Source organism: Anabrus simplex, chromosome 1 (genome assembly GCF_040414725.1).
Source record: "Anabrus simplex isolate iqAnaSimp1 chromosome 1, ASM4041472v1, whole genome shotgun sequence".
Classification (NCBI taxonomy): domain Eukaryota; kingdom Metazoa; phylum Arthropoda; class Insecta; order Orthoptera; family Tettigoniidae; genus Anabrus; species Anabrus simplex.
The window spans coordinates 1,330,329,233-1,330,351,219 of NC_090265.1; the positions used below are offsets into that span (position 1 = coordinate 1,330,329,233).

At 40.4% G+C, this 21,987-nt stretch overlaps 1 protein-coding gene across 2 annotated transcripts in view; it reads left to right on the forward strand.

Moving 5' to 3' along the window:
- The window catches only part of LOC136858311 (pre-mRNA-splicing factor RBM22), an 89,234-nt gene that overhangs the window by 62,745 nt on the left and 4,502 nt on the right, over positions 1 to 21,987 (forward strand). For both annotated transcript variants that reach the window (XM_067137757.2, XM_067137758.2), the window contains 2 exons: positions 531 to 794; positions 889 to 1,118. In XM_067137757.2, coding sequence (XP_066993858.1) covers positions 531 to 794; positions 889 to 1,118 — 494 coding nt within the window. The remainder of the gene's footprint in view (positions 1 to 530; positions 795 to 888; positions 1,119 to 21,987) is intronic.

Consider the following 21,987-nt stretch of genomic DNA (forward strand, 5'->3'; position numbering starts at 1 on the left):
CCACTGATTTTTTTAAATTAATAAATATTTCTCATCATCATTTGTTTCAAACTCTAGTCAGTTGATACATTTTAAAATTTCAATTATTATTACATTTTGTTCCACCTTGTACCATTAGGAGCTGATGACCTAGATGTTAGGCCCCTTTAAACAGCAAGCATCATCATCATCATCATATCAACTTCCATCATAAAGGCAGTGTTTTTAGTTTTAATGTACTGATTGTGAATAAATAATAGCAACTAATTGATTTGTTTTGTTTGAAATTTATACTCGATGTCTACCGAAGATAATGTAGATATATATGCTTTTGAAACAATAAATAAAAATCGCCTTTTTACTAATTTCCTCCACCCTAGCAGTAATCAAAGTGCATCCTACTACGTGATATATTGTTCTCAAATGAAATATAGTTTGTTGTTGTTGCAAATGAATTTCATGTTAATAAGCAATTTATTGTTTTAAATAAAAATAACTTTTCATGGAGTAACTCTACATAGGAAAGAATCTTGTATGGTTTTCTCTTTCAGACCAAAGAACGATATGGCAAAGAATGCAAGATTTGCTCTCGACCTTTTACTGTCTTCCGATGGTGTCCTGGAGCTCGTATGAGGTTTAAGAAGACTGAGGTTTGTCAGACATGTAGCCGCCTCAAGAATGTGTGCCAGACATGTTTGTTGGATTTAGAGTATGGACTGCCTATCCAAGTTCGGGATGCAGCCTTAAGAATTAAGGATGACCTCCCTCGGTCTGATGTCAACAAAGAATTTTACATACAGAATATGGACAAAGAGGTAATTGAGAACACAGAAATTATTTTAAATATTTGTTGGTCAATCTTTTCTCAGTCTGGGTTTCAAAACATGGTTACATTCAAGATAATTTCAGTTGGGGAAAATTGATGCTACAACTCCAGCAGGGGCAGTTGGAAAATCACAAGCTGCCAGTGATCTACTGATGAAACTGGCACGGACAAGTCCGTACTACAAACGTAATCGTCCCCACATATGTTCCTTTTGGGTGAAAGGAGAATGCAAGCGTGGAGAGGAATGTCCTTATCGTCATGAGAAACCTACAGATCCAGATGATCCTTTAGCTGACCAAAACATTAAAGACAGGTAATTTGATCATAAATATTATTAACCATGTATAACGTAGAAACCCATCTTGATCAATATTTTCCTCTTACTGATATTGCAAATGGTAGATAGATCTTAAACAGTTGAGTGAACTCAGCCATACTCGGCTGAAGCACCTCTCTTTCAAAACAAAGTAGTTTCTTATTCACTGATTATAATTCAATTCTCTTTACCCATTTTCTCGTGGCTCGTCATTAATATGGACTTAGCATACAAATTCATGAATATCTCTGTTATCACAGCCGGTACGGTAAAAATGTATGAGATAAATGATCGGAACTATAATAAAATAAGAGTTTTGTCTGTACATTGCTCAGAATTTAAGAAGGCTGGTATTTCTTTATCAGTCAGTAACAAGCAAATGGACTTTTTAATTTTCTGTAATTTCTGTCTGTGTGTATGTATGTTCACGCATCACGAGAAAACAGCTAAAGAGAATTTAATGAAAATCGGTATGCAAAGTCGGGGAATAAGTCGCTACAAACTAGGCTAGGAATAATTTTATTCACGCCGAGTGAAATGGTAGTTTAGGGGAAGGCCTAAAGTTTAATTCTCAAATATTTATGCTGTTAGTGGCTGTATCTTAATGAAAATTGGTATGCAAATTCAGGGTAATAAGTCAATATAATCTAGGCCATAATTAATTGTATTCGCACTGAGCAAAATGGTAGTTTAGGGGAATGCCTAAAATTTAATTCTCAAATATTTATTAGTGGTTGTATCTTAATGAAAATCGGTAGGCGAAGTCGGAGAATATTTCGCTACAATCTAGATTTTAAATAATTGTGTTCACGCTGAGAAAAATGGTAGTTTGGTGGAAGGCCTAAATTTTAATTCTAAAATATTGATGTTATTGCTGGCCCTATCTTAATGAATATTCGTATGCAAAGTTCAGGCATAAGTCACTATAATCTAGGCCTTAAATAATTTTATTCACGCTGAGTGAAATGGTAGTTTAGAGGAAGACCTAAAATTTAATTCTCAAATATTTGTTATTAGTGGTCGTATCGATAAATACTGCATAACTAAAGTTATATAGTAATAAATTTCTGATAATTTATATCTTATACATTGTTACCGTTTGGATTTTTGTTATGAAGTCCATATCAGCGCCGAGTCACGAGAAAATGGGTGAACAAAATTCAATAAAAATCGGTATGTCAAGTCAGAGAATAAGGAACTACAGTCTATGCTATAAATAATTGTATAACACACCCTAATATCACAGAGTCAAAAGAAAACTTAATGTGAAGGCCTACAATATAGAAAGCTCATAAAATTGATCAACAACAACATTACATTGACCATTGTTTGTTGTGATGTGCTTTGTCTCTTCTGTTGCCACTCATCTCTGATAGATGGGATTACTGCTGCGTACCGAGTATTTTTTAAAATTTGCTTTATGTCGCACCAACACAGATAAGTGTTATGGCGACGATGGGATTGGAAAGGGCTGGGAGTGTGAAGGAAGTGGCCTTGGCCTTAATTAAGGTACACACTGAGCTGGATAGCTGAAGTCGCTTAAGTGCGGCCAGTATCCAGTATTCGGGAGATAGTGGGTTCGAACCCCACTGTCAACAGGCCTGAAGATGGTTTTCCGTGGTTTCCCATTTTCACACCAGGCAAATGCTGGGGCTGTACCTTAATTAAGGCCACGGCCGCTTCCTTCCCAGTCCTAGCCCTTTCCTGTCCCATCGTCGCCATAAGACCTATCTGTGTCGGTGCAACGTAAAGCCAATAGCAAAAAAAAAAAAAAAAATTAAGGTGCAGCACCAGCATTTGCCCTTTGTGAAAATGGGAAACCACGGAATACCATCTTCACGGCTGCCGACAGTGGGGTTCGAATCCACAATCTCCCAGATGCAAGCTCACAACTGCGCACTCCTAACCACACGGCCAACTCGCCTGGTCGCATCGAGTGCAACAGCCTGCCTGTATATTGGCAGGAAGTAGTTGGGGAGTTGGGTAACTTTCTTCTTTAGCATGCCATTCCTCTGGTTCATAAATTTTCTGATACCACTGGTACGTAACACACTGGATATCATAGAATTCGATCTATTCAATCCCTACTCTAAGGCACTGATTTGAATGAGCAGTGTGCATATTTAACGGAATAATGGCAGAGGAGTGTTCACAGCAGTCTGTGGCCTCGTCATTCCAGCTCTGGAACTTTGGACTGTTAGATCGGCACTGTAGTACTGTTTGTTAAAAGTGAGAAGATATGCGGTTTTTCATTTGATAGAGTATTTTATATGATAGCATTGCTTTTAAGCGTTACATTCCTACTGATGTTTTTGTAATGACCTGTGTTGACTTCAGTTAGTAAAACCACTCAGTCTTTCTGAGAATCCTGTAGCAAAACATGGGTGCATCAGCTAGTTCTATATAATTTTAGTTATTCAGTATTTATCGATAGGACCACTAATGACATAAATATTTGAGAATTACATTTTAGTCCTTCCCCTAAACTACCATTTTGTTCTGCGTGAATAAAATTATTTATAGCCTAGATTGTAGTGGCTCATTCCCAGACTTTACACACAGATTTTCATTAAATTCTCTTGAGCCGTTTTCCACGTGATGCGTTTACAGACAGACAAAAATGAGCGATAAAGAAATACCCTTCTTTTTAAATTCTGAGCAATATACAGACAAAACTCTTATTTTATATATATAGATTATATTTCCGATCATTTATGTCATACATTTTAACCGTACCGGCTGTGATAACAGAGATATACTCTTATTTTATATATATATATATATATATAGACATCAGTATAAAAATAATTTAAGGATTTAGAAAATATGTGATGAAGTGAGATAAATAAATGAGGAAAAATTTTTGGTATAAACAGATTAAGTGTGTTAGCAGGTATTTCTAAGTATTAAAAAAAAGTTCTAACTAATATATTACACTAACTAGAATGGTTGCAAAAGAGAAACTTTTGAATTGTTAGCCTGACCAAAATTATCTCTACTTCTCGTCCAAAGTAATTCCAGTAATAGAGTGATGCACGAATTCGAATTATCATGCCGCATCATTTCACTGGAGCGGCGTAGCGTTTCTTCAGTTCCTCGAAGTCACTTTACATCTTCACTCGATGTTTCACATCACCAGTGTGCACCATTATAACACTATCCATAGTCCACACTGAATTTAGTCCAAAATGGCTTACAGCAAATTTGAAAATGTCAGTACAGGTCTTCCCGTATAGTTATAACCCTGTTCTTTAACAGCCTCTTTGATTTGAAGACTGCATTTCAGTAGGTGCATGAAACAAATTTCATAATGATGGGCCTGATTTTGTTGCGACTTCTGGTACCAAATCTGTGCGAACGGTCTATCATTGCGAGATCTGGGATTGATCCGGGTGGCAAACTCTTGAATATACTTGTCGGTGTCTTGCCCTGCAGTTTCAGGTACTCCAAATATACGTAAATTGTTCCGACATTGATAACTTTGCAACTCATCTGTCCTGCCGTCTAACTGCCGTGGAAAATCAGTTATTGCCTCGCCTCGTTTGGTGAGTTCCCATTTTAATTCTCTTATTACATTAGTATTAAAATCAATTCTCTAAGTTTCTGTACGACCTTATTGGCTACGGTGATATAGATGTTGATTCCTATAGGGAACCTGAAATATTTGTCCCAAATGAGTAAATTTATAATACCAATATAAATGGTCTGTTATTGGACATTATAAATGTTCCAGCTAACTCATTCCTGGTTGCCAGCGTTTTGCCCGAGCGTGCTAAGTTGGGCTCATCAGTTGGTAAATAGCACACTCACCAAGACTCATGGCTAGTGCATACCGTGGAAGCCACTGTGTAGACTACTTTGAGCCACCGGCAGTGCCAGTGCACTATGAGAGACTCTGTCTCATTACCAAAAATTGATGCCTGCCTGGCCATCAGATGATATAGATGTTGATTCCCAAAGGAAACCTGAAATATTATATTGGACATTATAAATTTTCCAGCTAACTGGGAGACAAAGTAAACAAAACAAAAAAATGGGTAATGAGTTGGAACAGCCTACCTTTTGTTAAAGCATTACAAATACTTTGTATGTATAAACTAATATGCTATTTCCGCATTAACATTATATGTACATCATCTAATTCCATTGAACATCAATTTTCACTTCAAAAAGGTATTGAGTTTCAATTGTTAATCATTACTCATGCTTTTAAGTACTTTTAGAAAGGTGAGGCCAGACTGAGTAGCTTGACAGTAGGGCGCTTGCCTGCTGAGCCCAACTTGGCATGTTCAATCCTGGCTCAGTCCGGTGGTATTTGAAGGTGCTCAAATACATCAGCTTCATGTCGGTAGATCTACTAGCATGTAAAAACTCCTGTGGGGCAAAATTCTGGCACCTCGGTATCTACGAAAACTGTAAAACTTGTTAGTGTGACTTATAAACTTTTTTTTTGCTAGTGGCTTTACGTCGCATCGATATAGATAGGTCTTATGGTGACGTGAGGTAGGAAAGACCTAGGAGTTGGAAGGAAGTGTCTGTGGCCTTAATTAAGGTACAGCCCCAGCATTTGCCTGGTGTGAAAATAGGAAACCACAGAAAACCATCTTCAGGGCTGCCGACAGTGGGATTCGAACCCACTATCTCCCAGATGCAAGCTCTCAGCCGCGTGCCCCTAACCGTACGGCCAACTCGCCCGGTAACAATATTATTATTATTATTATTATTATTATTATTATTATTATTATTTTTATTATTATTATTATTATTATTATTATTATTATTATTATTATTATTATTATTAATATTATTATTATATAATTCGCTGGGGCCATCAAGGACCACGTTATGTCTTGTTGCATTTGACACTGAACTTGGCCTTCTTTAGAGCCCTAATTTCCCTCATTCTTTGCGAGTGGGCCTGCTTACGCTCCTCTGCCCAAGGGGCACCGTGTCTTCTCTTCGGCTGCTCGTCTCGGTTTAGCCCGTTCATCAATATTTTCTTGCGGAAGAGATCTCTGTTAAGGGCGTCTTCAGCTGAGATATGTAGCATTTGCAGGTCTTCTTTGGTATTTCTAAACCAGGGAATTGTGGTTTTGGGGTTTGAATCAAAAAAGTGAAAGATTTCTTTAGTTAACTTTCTTCCATCCATTCTTTTCAGATGACCGTAAAATCGTGCCCGTCTTTTTCTGATTGTGTCGGTAATTTTCTCTATTTTGCTGTAGACTTCCTTGTTGGATCTCTTTTGATGGATTCCATGTCTGTACTTTGATCCCAAGATTCCTCTCACAATTTTGCGTTCTCTTTTCTCCAGTTCTTCAAGGAGTCCTTTGTTGGCATTTAGAGACAGGGTTTCGGCTGCATATAGAACTACTGGCTTCAGAACTGTTTCATAGTGACGTATCTTGCTGTTTTGGGAAAGGCATTTTTTGTTGTAGATTGTGCGGGATGTTTGGTAGGCTATTTCCAGTTTGCGTACTCGCTCCTGAAGTGCTTCTTTGTCCAGTCCATTTTTCATGATGATCTCACCCAGGTATTTGAATTTGTCTATTCGGGTGATGTCCCCGTATTTTGTATGGAGTTTTGGAGGAGCCTCTTTGTTGTTAGTCATTACTTCTGTTTTCTCAAACGATATCTGCAAACCAGTTTGTTCAGCAATTTCCTTTAAAATTTCAACTTGAGCTCTAGCGGTTTCTGTGTCGTTTGAGAAAACAGCAATATCATCGGCAAATGCTAAGCAGTCTGTTGCGATCCCCTTGGATTTGGTTCCTATTCTCAATGGACTGTAGCTGGTTTCCTGTAATCTCACCCGCCAGGTTCTGATGATCTTTTCAAGAACGCAGTTGAAGGGTATCGGGGATAGCCCATCACCTTGTCGGACTCCTGTTTTGATGTCAAAGGAATGCGAGAGACATCCGTAGAACTTCACCTTGGATTTTGTATCGGTCAGGGTGGCTCTAATTAATGCCAGCAGTTTCAGATCAACTCCAAATTCATTTAAGATGTTTAGCAAGACTTCCCGGTCAATGGAGTCGTACGCTTTCTTAAAGTCCACAAAGACAGACACATACTGCTTGGACCTTATTGTACAATATCTGATGATCGTTTTGAGATTTTGGATCTGTTCAGCTGTTGAGCAACCTTTTCTGAACCCTCCTTGGTATTCACTTATTTGATGTTCGACTTGTGCTTCCAAACGCTCCAGGATGGCAAGTGATAGAATTTTGTAAGTCACGGGTAGCAAAGATATTCCTCTGTAGTTGTTGATGTTCTTCATGCTGCCTTTTTTGTGCAATGGATGGATCAAAGCTATTTTCCAATCTTCGGGTAGGGTCTCCTTGTTCCAAATTTCTTCTATTTGCTTTTGCAAGATATCAAGTGATTCCTCTGGGGCATATTTCCATAGTTCTGCTACTACTGAGTCTTCCCCCGGCGCTTTGTTATTTTTGAGACGGGCAATGTGGCGTTTGATTTCATCTCTGTCGGGTGGTCTGGAATCTGGGTACCTGAGTAAGGGTTCCTTGGTCTCAATGGCGCTTTGAGGTTTAGAGCAATTAAGTAAATTCTTGAAGTAATCTGCCAGAATGCTGTAATTTTCTTCATTTGATGTCGCCAGTGTGCCGTCCTTTCGCTCAAAGCATAGAGATGGTGGTTTATAGCCAGTGAGTTTGCGTTTGAAGGCTCTGTAGTACTCTCTGCTTTCATTCTTCCTAAAGTTTTGTTCTATCTTTTCAATGAGAGATTTTTCGTATTTACGTTTCTCAGTTCTGAACACCCTAGCTGCTTGGGCACGTTGGGTTTTGTAGGTTTCCCAATCATTTTCTGATTTCGTAGAGTAGTACTGTTTCCACGCATTGAGTCTTTCTTGGAGGACTGATTCGCAGGTACCATTCCACCAGGCATGCTTTTTGCCTCTCTTGATTTCTGCAACGTCTTTTGGCGGCCTCAACAAGGAGACTTTTGGCGTTGTTAAAGTCAGTGTCATTTGGTCTAGCCTTCTCCTGGAACTCCTCGACCCTTTGCCCAAGTTTATCATTGTCGAAGCGTGTGATCTGTTTGGTTGTCTTCCTTGTGTTTGCGGGAATTGGTTTGAATTTGATAAGAGACATATAATGATCTGAGGCCACATTGATGCCTTTCTTTACCTTGACATTCATAATCTCAGGGCTGTTTCTCCTGGAGATTGCAACATGATCAATTTGGAACTCTCCGAGAGCTTGGATGGGAGAACACCAAGTCATTTGCTTTCTGGGTAGATGGCGAAAGTGGGTCGACATGACCTGCAGGTTGTGATTTTCGCAAATGGACGCCAGTCTTTTGCCGTTGGGATTGGTTCTTTTGTGAGCAGGGTAATTTCCTATAACTCTCTTATACTTCTGTTCACGACCTAGTTGGGCATTGAAGTCACCCAAAAGAAGCTTGACATGGTGTTTGGGGATTTTGTTTAATTTTTTATCCAGTAGGTCCCAGAAATTATCAACTTCGTCTGGATCAGACTTGTTCTTATCGTTTGTAGGAGCATGTGCGTTAACTAGGGCGTAGATTTTGTTTGCGCATTTAATTGTGAGTATAGACAATATGTCATTCACAGGTTCGAAATTTGCAACCGATTTAAGGATCTTGGTTCTAACAGCAAACGCGGTTCCAAGCATCACAGCTCCATTGAGGATTCCTCTTTGCGCTTTGCTCTTGAAAAATCGGTAGCCTTCGGATTCAAAAATCTCTTCATCTGGGTACCTTGTTTCCTGTAGGGCCATTGTGGATATCTGATTTTCATAAAGAGCTTTGGTGAGGGTTTTCAGCTTGCCAGTTTGTGTAAGTGAATTAATGTTGAAAGTTGCTAGAAAGGTTTTAGATTTTGGCCTGAGTTTTTGACTCTTCGGGGTACACCGAGATGCTCCGACTCGTCTCTTGCATGATGTCGAGTCTCCCCCAGAATCCGAACGAGACTCGTGCGCCATGGCGTTCACGACGAGGGATTTATCCGAAGATTTACCCCCTTGGGTATGTTTCTTGAAATGTTGTGCCATCATGCTTTTTGACTTGACTTTGCTTTGGACGGGTACCCATCCTCTTACAACTAGGGTTGTTAGCCCTAGAGGATGCCTCAAAATGTTTTCTAGCTTCTGGTCATTTACCAGTCTTCGCCGTAACCCTGGCAAGGGACCAGTTTTTTTTTTCACGGTGGTATTTTATTTCCCTACTACCCTCTGACTCTGCTGACGGCAGAGCCAGCGAGCTTCCCCAATTCCAATGGGACGCGCCCGATGGAGGTAACCGGTAAATCCCCACGCGGGATTATTATTATTATTATTATTATTATTATTATTATTATTATTATTATTATTATTATTACATGGCTGGAGATAGAAAATTCCCTGAAAAGTATAAGGAAAAGCAGTTGGAGTGGATGAGTTAAGTGCATGTTAGTGATGGGCAATATTTCACGAACTGTGATTTTTTTCATTGATATCAGCAAATCACAAGTAATGACTGTTACTTTCTACGCTATCACTATGATCAGCCGTGATTTCAAGATTTCACTTCAAGTGATCATCGTGTGCCCTCTTAACTGTGCCCTACTGCACTTTAATGTTCCGTCCAGGCGAAAGCCGGTCTCGAACCCAGAGTACAGTAGTGAAAAAACTCTCACCGACGTGAGCTGGTGCACATAGTCTTACCTGAACACAGTCCTCTTCATTCAGTCGGGAAAGCACTCTTCTCAGGGATAACATGGGTATAACGGGGCAACATAAAGATAAAACACTAGGACATGTGCCTACTCAGGTAAGAATTCGCTAAATCAAATGAGATATAAAAAAAAACTAACAGAAAAACATCGCTGCATTCAAAGTTTAACAAATAGGGATTTATTACATAAAATTGAATTAATTACAAATGAAAGAGCTTTTCAATTTGATATGGTCAAATGACGCTGAGCCGATGACAACCAGTTCACTGCCTTCACGAAACCGCTGTACTGCAACAAGCATGTTACAATAGTGTAAGTAACGCAGTATAGAAAGATGGATATCTGCTTAACCACTCATAAACAGTAATTCCCATAAAATTTACAATGCCTCGCGCCGTCGAACCCCGGTGCAAACAAAAATCACCACAAAATGTACAATGACCTGACTCGGTCACGAACCCTAGTCCCATGAAGAGTAATGCGTCAAAGATACCAATGCACACAAAATAAAAAGGACACAATCAACATATACACGCCTGTAAATATCAAACGGGCCAGTGTTAAAATCTTACGTACAACAAATAGGACATAAAAAAAATCTCTCCTTGCTTTCAAAACATGAAGGTCGTTTCTTCCCCTTCCCGGCATACTTGACACACTGCAGACGACCAACACACAAGCCTGTGACGTCAAGCTCAATGACCTCCACCCTCACCACTCCACTTGCGGCAGTCCCCTAATTTATGAGCTCAAACGGGCGACAGGCTAAAGTCTTGCCTTTCAAAGAAACATCTCACGTAATCTGCTGCTACAGCCCTCTTTTAAATACATCTTGGGCTATCTGCCCTCGTATTAATATCTCCAGCAGTCTCGCAAATCTTACTTATGCCTCTCATGGGCTCAATCCTGGTGCTACAAAAACGCTAATCATTAAGCGATAGTCACATTGCCATCTAGACATCTCCAAATATATTCAATAAACTCTCAATTGTGCTGGGCTCTCTCATATCACTCGCAAATCTTATTTCTGCCTATCATGGGCTCATATCTCTTAAATATTCGGACTCGCTCGCTCTATTAGTGAATCTGGGTGAATTACTGGTCACGTCTTGGTCACATCTATACACATCTACGTCTGCAGAAACAAATGCCTAAATGCGATCTAATAAAGTACCTATCTGTAGACTAACCTATGCCCAAAGGAGTTCGATCAGACCCTTAAAAACACATATGTTAAAATAACACAATCAAAATGAAATATGAACACGCTAACAAGGACTCTACAAATAACATCTACCTTAAAGTACGGGGTTCGAGTTTGAGGCCTAGCTCTAAATTACAAGGAAAATTTTCCTACTACCACAAATCTGTTGATTGACGGCCCCCATATTCCTATCTAAATTTAAATGACATGCTTGAAACAGAATTGGAAAGCTCTGACCTTATTTATCTCGGACATAGCGGAGCGGCCATCCCTGTGGACCACTGGATCTACCACATCATGATAGACTGCGGAGCTGGCATCAGATACTGTTGACCACTTGGAGACATTCTTGCTTGTGTTGCGTCTTCGTACAGCTCCCTCTGTAGTTGGAAGGTGTCCCCTTCGACGTTATGCTGATCAGGTGCTCCCAACGTTCCTGGATCGATGCCCGTTGTCGTGTTGGCTTCAGCTCCTGGTTGTGGCTTCCTTGCAATGGTGATGTCAAACACTCGTTCTGACTTGATGCTGGTATAACTGAAAATAAATTCATATATTACAGACAGTCCAAACTCGATGCCTGTCTCCACCACTATCGTGTCTCACAAGTCACCTTGACCAAGTCTCGTTCAGAGTTTTAACCTGGTACACAATAGTTTCTTCACTCCTCTCAGTCACTGTTCTTTCACCCTATCACACGGACAACATATAGTTTCAGAATTCCTAACCTGAGCCAATATTAATTCTAGCCTTTCGTCCGTAATAACTTGACCTCATAGAAAGATGAAGCTACTAGTTCATTAGTCTCTTATAAGCAGTACCTCATCTCCCCATAGCATATTCTCACAGGTAAAATCTTAAATTCATCTGAATATTCCAGTTGCGTACTTACTTTCTTGCAGAAATAGCAGTACGGGTAGTAGGTGTAGCTCGAAGACAAAGCGTTGTTCTCAGTACCAACATGCAGTATGACGACTCGTTCAAGCAGTGTTCTTGTCCACGAATGAGTCTGATATGCCAGGCTGCCTTATTTTATAATCCCGTCTCGCGTCATCAAGCCGCTTGGTCGCGTGCAATCTTAGCGCGCCCGGGAAGTTTTCCCGCATTAATTATATCATGAGCTCTAATTAGCGAATGCATTAATGAATGCAGCCCTAATGCATATCAAAATAAAGCAGAAATTATACAGGTTGCAATTCTTGTCTCCAATCCAATGCAACTCATCCGTAACCAAAGATATTAATTTAATTCTTTCTTCCCTCGTAATATAAGTTTTGCCGGGATCTGGGAAGCGTCCCCAATCTTCATCAAGAGGCTTGGCTTGGGACATAACTCCTTTTAATGCGTTTCTGGAGAATTCTCATAATGACGCTCGCGCTCACTTCACATAAGAACGCTTCTTCTGGACCCCTTTATGACATATACTGTAAGACATTGGCTTCGTGGGTGGCCTTGTGTGATTCCAATATCCAATACTCAAATTCATACAATTGTCCCAATGAACAGAATGGTTCATAGCCCCCCGTGAACGACAAAATAAAATTTTGTTAAGAATTTTATTTTCCTAAATGCCGAGATCATCTTCTCATCGCAATCATATATGCTGTCAATATTCAAAACTTCATGGCACGGGACTATCTTCAGCTACAGACATGATAGCCTCCCTATCCTTCCTAACTTGGTAATAGGCATCCAGCAGAGCTAGAAATCTCCGGTGGTTACTCTCGCAGTCTTGACACTCCGTTTTTTCGCGCTGCCCAGATAGCTGTTTCTGGTTCCCTGGAGATATCATATTTACTTCTTCTTCTTCTTCACCATTTTGTCCTTCTGGTTGTTCTTCTTCATCGTCATGTTCATCTTCTTCCGGAATGACAACCTCCTCTCTGGCAATATCTTCGGTGTCATCCTCTCCAAATTCTTCTTCCTCTTCTTCGCCTCCTTCTTCTTGTTCTTCTTCCTGATTGTCTAATTGATATTGGCCTGGTTGGAAAAAGGGCTTAAGATTTGATGAGTTAAAGACCTTAGTCACTGTAGCGTCCAAGCTTTGTACCATGTATGAGTTATTTTCATAACTATGAATTATTCTATACGGTCCAGTGTATAGCTCAGCGAACTTATGGTAGTATCTCTCCGTAGGGTTAGAGACAGTGGGTGTCTTAACTAACACCAACTCAAGCTCGTTGAGGATCCCTGCTAAATTCATCTTAAATTCTCTTCATTCGTCATGATGTTCAATTAATATAATTCACAAAATAAATTTATATTTACTGGTTATCATAAGTTTTCTATTTACAATACTCCTTATATACAGTGGTGTTTATCTAAATGGCTCTTCTATTTGTCAATCTTACAGAAGTTCCCTGTATCACGTTCATTCCGCAACTTTCTTCACACCCTGTCTCATTCATGCTGCCTTCTAGCCTGCGGAGGTTCACGGCACTACGTGTTTGTTTACTTCTGTAGTTAGAGAGGTTCCCTCTCTCTGTTCCGCTCTTTATTTTGTGGATTAAGAGATATTCCTTTCTCTCGGTTTTTCCAGTCAATTTTCTTCCGCCTTATTTCACGACACGCGGAAAGCCACCTCTTCGCAACAGTCCGTTTTCTCCTCAACTGTTCCACGTAGCTTCTTGGTTTAAGCATTCGTCCCTCTTTCATATCTTCTTTCCGCCGCTTCTTCTTTCTTCTGCCGATTCTCATCTTCCACCTACGGCGTATTCTTACTTGTTTTGCGAACCAACCCAACTGGTACCGGTATTTTTGGTTCTTCTTGCGTCTCTTGTATGACCTAGTTCTCTTTACTTTATTTTGCTTCAAATGCTGATTATACCATTGATCGTCTCCTTCATTTCCGGCTGCTATTTCTTGAAGGTACTTTCCAACCGTTTCCCTTTGATCAATTTGTGCGTCCCCGGTCGGGTCTCCATTTTCTATTTGTACAGAAATCCCATTAACGTTGTTTGCTATTTTCCTTCTTATATCATCTGCCTCGACCTTGGATACTGTTACACATTCCTGACTCTCTTCTTCCACCGCAGAATTTATGAGGTCTTTGCCCTCAGACGTCGTCGCGTAGCACTTGAGCTCGGCCCCCCTGACAGGACTATGTTGCCAGATCTCTGCACCCTGAGATTCTTTATCTGTTTTTCTTCTCCTTCCTGTAGCCAAACCAAAGTTGCCATTTCCCCAGCTTCCTTGCTTTGGTCTATCTCCACCTCCGTGCTTGTCGTGTCATTCACTCCTTCTTCTGAGGCTACGGTAATATTCTCGTTTCCTGGTGTATCTTCCCTTTCTGCTTCTGCCTCCTGAACCATTGGACTGTTTGTATCTGATTGCTCCATTCGCGCCACATCGATATCTGGCGGTTCAACCGGTACATCCGACTGCTGACCTTCTTTGATAATTTCATCCTCAGACACCTTATCGCCGACTTTCCCTTCCTTATTCTCTTCCGTGGTTTGCTCTTTCCTCCTAACTCCTTCTCGAGTCCTCGCCTCCATAATGTCTTCTACTTTCTGCTCTACTTTCTCCAGCCTCTCTTGGGTATAATCTATGCGATCTATAGCTGCTACCAGGTCTTCTTTAACGGTTCTCAGTTCGGACTGGGTCTCCTTATCTTTTTCTTCCATACGCTGTTCTATTCCCTCGATACTATTCTTTACTTCCCGAATTTGCTTCTCTACCGTTCTGTGCGATTCTTCCATCTGTTGACTCAACTTCTCGGTCGTGGTAACACAGCACAGCCGTACATTCTCTATTTTGGTATCTAATTCTGCTATGGTTTCCCTAGTCGCTTCATTTTCAGAGGCCAATTGCTCCAAACGAATGCTAGTGTGTTCCTTTAGCTCAGTAATTTGGGTCGCTACCCGTGTTTCGGTGAGTACTAATCGTTCGGTAACCTTTTCTTCGGACTCCGCGAATTTTTCCGTAAGTTGCTCGGTTAAGTGTACTTTCAGTTCTTTTATCTGGTCCGAGTTCCTGTTCTTTAAATTTTGCACTGACTTGCTCGTTCAGACGTTCACTAAACGCCACAAACCGTACCTCGCTTTTGGCACACTGTTCCGTGAACAGTTCACTATTCCTATCCGTTTGTCCTTTAATAGCTCCTACTTCCTCTTTAAGTTCCTCTCTAAGCGTAGTCTGTTGTCCTTTAATAATTCCTACATCCTCTCTAAGCGCCACAAGCTGTTCGCTCAGGTGCCTCAGCACCTCTCCCATGTCTACCGACATCCAACTCACTGGTCATAAGGTCCGGCGGAAAAACCGCTCCGTATGTCCTCGATTAAATTTCGAATCCTATAAATTTCCTACACTTTCTAATTTATCAAAATGTTCCTCCTGCTAAACTCTCGAACTTTCAAAGCCTAAATTGGCTACCTCAGTCTAACATCATGTCATTCAAACATAGGGTAACCGTCAGTACAACACTATCACAAAATATATATACAACACAAACATAAAATTCTTCAACAAAATGTCATAAAACAGCAAAAACTACAACATGCAAAAATCCAAGCTATCCGATTATACACCTGTAAAACACCACCCTGCAGGTCAAATCCCCGCACGAATAACATCCATCACTCAACGGAAACCACAAAATCAGCACATCCTCGCTAAACATCATCAACAGCAATATCCATATACCAATGGTAAGATCAAGGACAGAACATCACAAAATACCGCTCTGAACTGGCAGTCATTCAACCTCCCAAGTTTTAACAACATACTCCAAATATATCATCAAGCTAACAGTACAGATCACAGACCAAACTTGGTATACCTGCACAACACATAATTGAATGCAGCTGTCATAACATATGCCTGAAATCAAGCCTTGCACGACCTTTATTTACCGAAATATCAGGTCCTGCCTTTATAGACACACGTTATGACCTATAGCCCTATTCTATGGGGAAAATCAGTAAAATACCACTTGGTTGTGTGAGTTGGTTGTGTGAGCTCGTTTACACAAATATCAAGCATCACCTGACGGCATAATCAAACAAGCTGTATGACCCTCCTTACTGCAATATCGGGTCCTCAGTCAGCCACACCAAGTTCACAATGTAGACAAAGGCGCAATGGTCCCTTTTCCTGAAATATCGGGCCATTCGTTACTCAGGTGAAAAAAAAATACTATCTCGCTCTGATTACACTATCTGGGTAGCCCTCATTTACAGAAATCTCGAGCCACACGTTGGCCTGCGCCATTTATACTATGTGCCCTACTGCACTTTAAAGTTCCGTCCAGGCGAAAGCCGGTCTCGAACCCAGAGTACAGTAGTGAAAAAACTCTCACCGACGTGAGCTGGTGCACATAGTCTTACCTGAACACAGTCCTCTTCATTCAGTCGGGAAAGCACTCTTCTCAGGGATAACATGGGTATAACGGGGCAACATAAAGATAAAACACTAGGACATGTGCCTACTCAGGTAAGAATTCGCTAAATCAAATGAGATAAAAAAAAACTAACAGAAAAACATCGCTGCATTCAAAGTTTAACAAATAGGGATTTATTACATAAAATTGAATTAATTACAAATGAAAGAGCTTTTCAATTTGATATGGTCAAATGACGCTGAGCCGATGACAACCAGTTCACTGCCTTCACGAAACCGCTGTACTGCAACAAGCATGTTACAATAGTGTAAGTAACGCAGTATAGAAAGATGGATATCTGCTTAACCACTCATAAACAGTAATTCCCATAAAATTTACAATGCCTCGCGCCGTCGAACCCCGGTGCAAACAAAAATCACCACAAAATGTACAATGACCTGACTCGGTCACGAACCCTAGTCCCATGAAGAGTAATGCGTCAAAGATACCAATGCACACAAAATAAAAAGGACACAATCAACATATACACGCCTGTAAATATCAAACGGGCCAGTGTTAAAATCTTACGTACAACAAATAGGACATAAAAAAAATCTCTCCTTGCTTTCAAAACATGAAGGTCGTTTCTTCCCCTTCCCGGCATACTTGACACACTGCAGACGACCAACACACAAGCCTGTGACGTCAAGCTCAATGACCTCCACCCTCACCACTCCACTTGCGGCAGTCCCTTAATTTATGAGCTCAAACGGGCGACAGGCTAAAGTCTTGCCTTTCAAAGAAACATCTCACGTAATCTGCTGCTACAGCCCTCTTTTAAATACATCTTGGGCTATCTGCCCTCGTATTAATATCTCCAGCAGTCTCGCAAATCTTACTTATGCCTCTCATGGGCTCAATCCTGGTGCTACCAGGCGAGTTGGCCGTGCGCGTAGAGGCGCGCGGCTGTGAGCTTGCATCCGGGAGATAGTAGGTTCGAATCCCACTATCGGCAGCCCTGAAAATGGTTTTCCGTGGTTTCCCATTTTCACACCAGGCAAATGCTGGGGCTGTACCTTAATTAAGGCCACGGCCGCTTCCTTCCAACTCCTAGGCCTTTCCTATCCCATCGTCGCCATAAGACCTATCTGTGTCGGTGCGACGTAAAGCCCCTAGCAAAAAAAAAAAAAAAAAAATCCTGGTGCTACAAAAACGCTAATCATTAAGCGATAGTCACATTGCCATACTAGACATCTCCAAATATATTCAATAAACTCTCAATTGTGCTGGGCTCTCTCATATCACTCGCAAATCTTATTTCTGCCTATCATGGGCTCATATCTCTTAAATATTCGGACTCGCTCGCTCTATTAGTGAATCTGGGTGAATTACTGGTCACGTCTTGGTCACATCTATACACATCTACGTCTGCAGAAACAAATGCCTAAATGCGATGTAATAAAGTACCTATCTGTAAACTAACCTCCTATGCCCAAAGGAGTTCGATCAGACCCTTAAAAACACATATGTTAAAATAACACAATCAAAATGAAATATGAACACGCTAACAAGGACTCTACAAATAACATCTACCTTAAAGTACGGGGTTCGAGTTTGAGGCCTAGCTCTAAATTACAAGGAAAATTTTCCTACTACCACAAATCTGTTGATTGACGGCCCCCATATTCCTATCTAAATTTAAATGACATGCTTGAAACAGAATTGGAAAGCTCTGACCTTATTTATCTCGGACATAGCGGAGCGGCCATCCCTGTGGACCACTGGATCTACCACATCATGATAGACTGCGGAGCTGGCATCAGATACTGTTGACCACTTGGAGACATTCTTGCTTGTGTTGCATCTTCGTACAGCTCCCTCTGTAGTTGGAAGGTGTCCCCTTCGACGTTGTGCTGATCAGGTGCTCCCAACGTTCCTGGATCGATGCCCGTTGTCGTGTTGGCTTCAGCTCCTGGTTGTGGCTTCCTTGCAATGGTGATGTCAAACACTCGTTCTGACTTGATGCTGGTATAACTGAAAATAAATTCATATATTACAGACAGTCCAAACTCGATGCCTGTCTCCACCACTATCGTGTCTCACACGTCACCTTGACCAAGTCTCGTTCAGAGTTTTAACCTGGTACACAATAGTTTCTTCACTCCTCTCAGTCACTGTTCTTTCACCCTATCACACGGACAACATATAGTTTCAGAATTCCTAACCTGAGCCAATATTAATTCTAGCCTTTCGTCCGTAATAACTTGACCTCATAGAAAGATGAAGCTACTAGTTCATTAGTCTCTTATAAGCAGTACCTCATCTCCCCATAGCATATTCTCACAGGTAAAATCTTAAATTCATCTGAATATTCCAGTTGCTTGCTTACTTTCTTGCAGAAATAGCAGTACGGGTAGTAGGTGTAGCTCGAAGACAAAGCGTTGTTCTCAGTACCAACATGCAGTATGACGACTCGTTCAAGCAGTGTTCTTGTCCACGAATGAGTCTGATATGCCAGACTGCCTTATTTTATAATCCCGTCTCGCGTCATCAAGCCGCTTGGTCGCGTGCAATCTTAGCGCGCCCGGGAAGTTTTCCCGCATTAATTATATCATGAGCTCTAATTAGCGAATGCATTAATGAATGCAGCCCTAATGCATATCAAAATAAAGCAGAAATTATACAGGTTGCAATTCTTGTCTCCAATCCAATGCAACTCATCCGTAACCAAAGATATTAATTTAATTCTTTCTTCCCTCGTAATATAAGTTTTGCCGGGATCTGGGAAGCGTCCCCAATCTTCATCAAGAGGCTTGGCTTGGGACATAACTCCTTTTAATGCGTTTCTGGAGATTTCTCATAATGACGCTCGCGCTCACTTCACATAAGAACGCTTCTTCTGGACCCCTTTATGACATATACTGTAAGACATTGGCTTCGTGGGTGGCCTTGTGTGATTCCAATATCCAATACTCAAATTCATACAATTGTCCCAATGAACAGAATGGTTCATAACCCCATATACCGAACTAGAGAATGTTGCTACATAAACTGTGACTGTGATCAGTCGTGATATCACGACATGTGCTGCCACAATGGTATTCACGCAAAGCGATGCATTCAAGGAATGAGCATCACCCTATGGACATTTGTAGATATTTTTTTAAGGACGTCAAAATGTCATCAGTATATAAGGTATTAATAGAAAATGCGCACAATCCTCCCAAATATAATAATAATTGAAACCTTGGTAATCCTCGGCATCGCTTGCAATATTAGTTTTAGGAAATTGTCAAGTTGACTCTCGGTGTGGTATTATTTTTAAGCACTCGTTCAAATTGCTTCGTGGTACATGGGACTTGTCTAGAATAGTAACAAGTATTTCTCCTGTATTTTGGAAAGCCTAGGGAGTATTTCCCTTTCTTAGCTCTCATATTGTCACTTGACCTCATTATTAAGAGGCAAGTTGACTGAAATGGCATTTTCTAGAAAGAGGAAGAATATCTGTGGCAGTTCTTTAAGGAAGTGGATGAAAACTTTGCTTTATGTAATATGTGCAAACAGAAATTGTCTTATAAAACAAGTACTTCAAATCTGAAGAAACATTTGAAATGCAAGCACCCCTCAGTTGCTTTGCCAGAAAGCAGTAGTCAACAATCAGAATGTATCCAGACCTGGGATTTTGGGCTCTAAAAAAAAATTGTTCTAGGCACCTAAAATAGGCTTTTTAAACAAGTAAATAGGTTTTAAAAAGAGAAATAGGCACTTCAAATATGCTTTAGAAATAGGCAGAAAATAGACTTTAAAATATAACATTGTAGACATACACTGGAATGTGATCTTTTTTTTTTCTACTTTAAGTAATGTGGTATAGGTTACCTATTCGTAACAGAAATAACTGCAAAATTAAGACATAATTAAACAAATCTTTTTCACAAACAGCTATGGATTAGGTGTACAAAAGATCTTTATCAGTACTGTACTGAAATTACTGAACACAATTACAACACTGTAGGCATCCCATAATGGTGTAAATGCAGAGTGCTGGTATGTGTATTTGTGAGGAACATTCCTACAGCACTTTTCATTCATAGTTTGCTTTACAGTACATAACAATAATCTTCTCCAAATTTTCCACAGTCAGGCTGTGTCTTTTGTCTGTTAAAATAAGTTTGAAAGCAGAAAAAGAGCGGTCCACACTCACAGATGTTGGAGGGGCATAGTAAAATTTACCTTCATTTTTCAGTTCAATTTCACTAGGTAGGTCTACTTTTTCTCCAACCATTACCTGATTTACCCTTTTCTGCCCTGAATTACCTGGATTCTTTTGCAGTTTACTGGACCACCTGTCTTTTATTTTATCCCCTACTTTACCTCTAGTACTTCATGTATTATTCTCAGTTTCATCAATTTGTTAAAATTTTAAATTAATGACTTTGTAGTTAGACCCATTCACCCCGGCACTTTCTTTCACCTCTGCTGATCCACGGGTAACCCCGTAACAAGTGGTAGCAGAGCGTGGTTGAATAGGTTTCAATTAAGCCCCTTTTGACGGCTAAACATAAGAATCGATTTGTACTCTAACAATTTTCTCAGTCGCTGGAATTTTCTTTTCCTATTTTCTAAATTTGAAAATGTTTGTGTCATCATGTCCGGCCCTCGCGAAGTCCTCCATCCCGGCTACTTGCGCAGGGAGGAATTGATTTATGACTTAGCTATTAGAAATGTTCAATCTGGAGGCACGGTTGTGGCCGATACCACCAAGCTCAAAGAGTCATTAGAATTACCTATTAGTCTCCCAACCTTGGGAGAGAAGGACATTGATGATGCACTCTCCACTATCACTGACAACACTACTGAGTTAGCATCTGTAGTTAGCTTTTTTGAAGTAAGTGATCCATCTCCAAATCAACTTAAAAGAGTGCAGGCTAGATTGTTCCATTTTTACAATAGAGTAAGCGATCTATTGTCTCTTAAATTAAAGGAAGGGCATGCTAAGGAGGCGAGTAATTTAGTCGATCATCTATCAGAAATGTCCAGTAAAGTTAGTCGATTGTTAACTGGGACAGCTACTCCCAAAACCAATCCAGCCACTATTGTAAAGATAGCTAATGAGGAAGATTCTTCCCAGGGTGAAGAAGGTAGAAAATCGGTAGCCACTCAACCAACTTCTGCCCCATTAGGCAATGAACCTGAGCATCATACATCCATTCCACCCTTCTTTTTAAATAATGCTGTGTCTGAGGCTTCTTCACCCCCTAGGCCGTTACGTGTTATGTCACCTGGCTTTAGTAGTTTGCCTCATCCTTTGGCTATGTTGCTTAGGGGAATTTCTAAATTTTCGATCAATTCAACTAGTGATGTCATTTCATTTTTAAGATTTTTAGTTAAGTTTCAGGATCACGCTCTTGTGTTTTCTCTTTCCCCTTCTCAGATTCTTCAGATTATTTATCCTTACTCCATTGGTGTCCTCTCGGACAAGATAGTCAGAGCAATAGCTGAACAATCATCTATTGAAGACTTCCACGCCCATCTGCTAACTAATTTCATTCTGGCTCGAGCTATGTCATCTCTAATTCAAAGGTACTGTTATAGAGTACAGCGACTGGATGAAAATCTTGCCGACTTCATCCAGGACATTAAGTTCTACACTAGG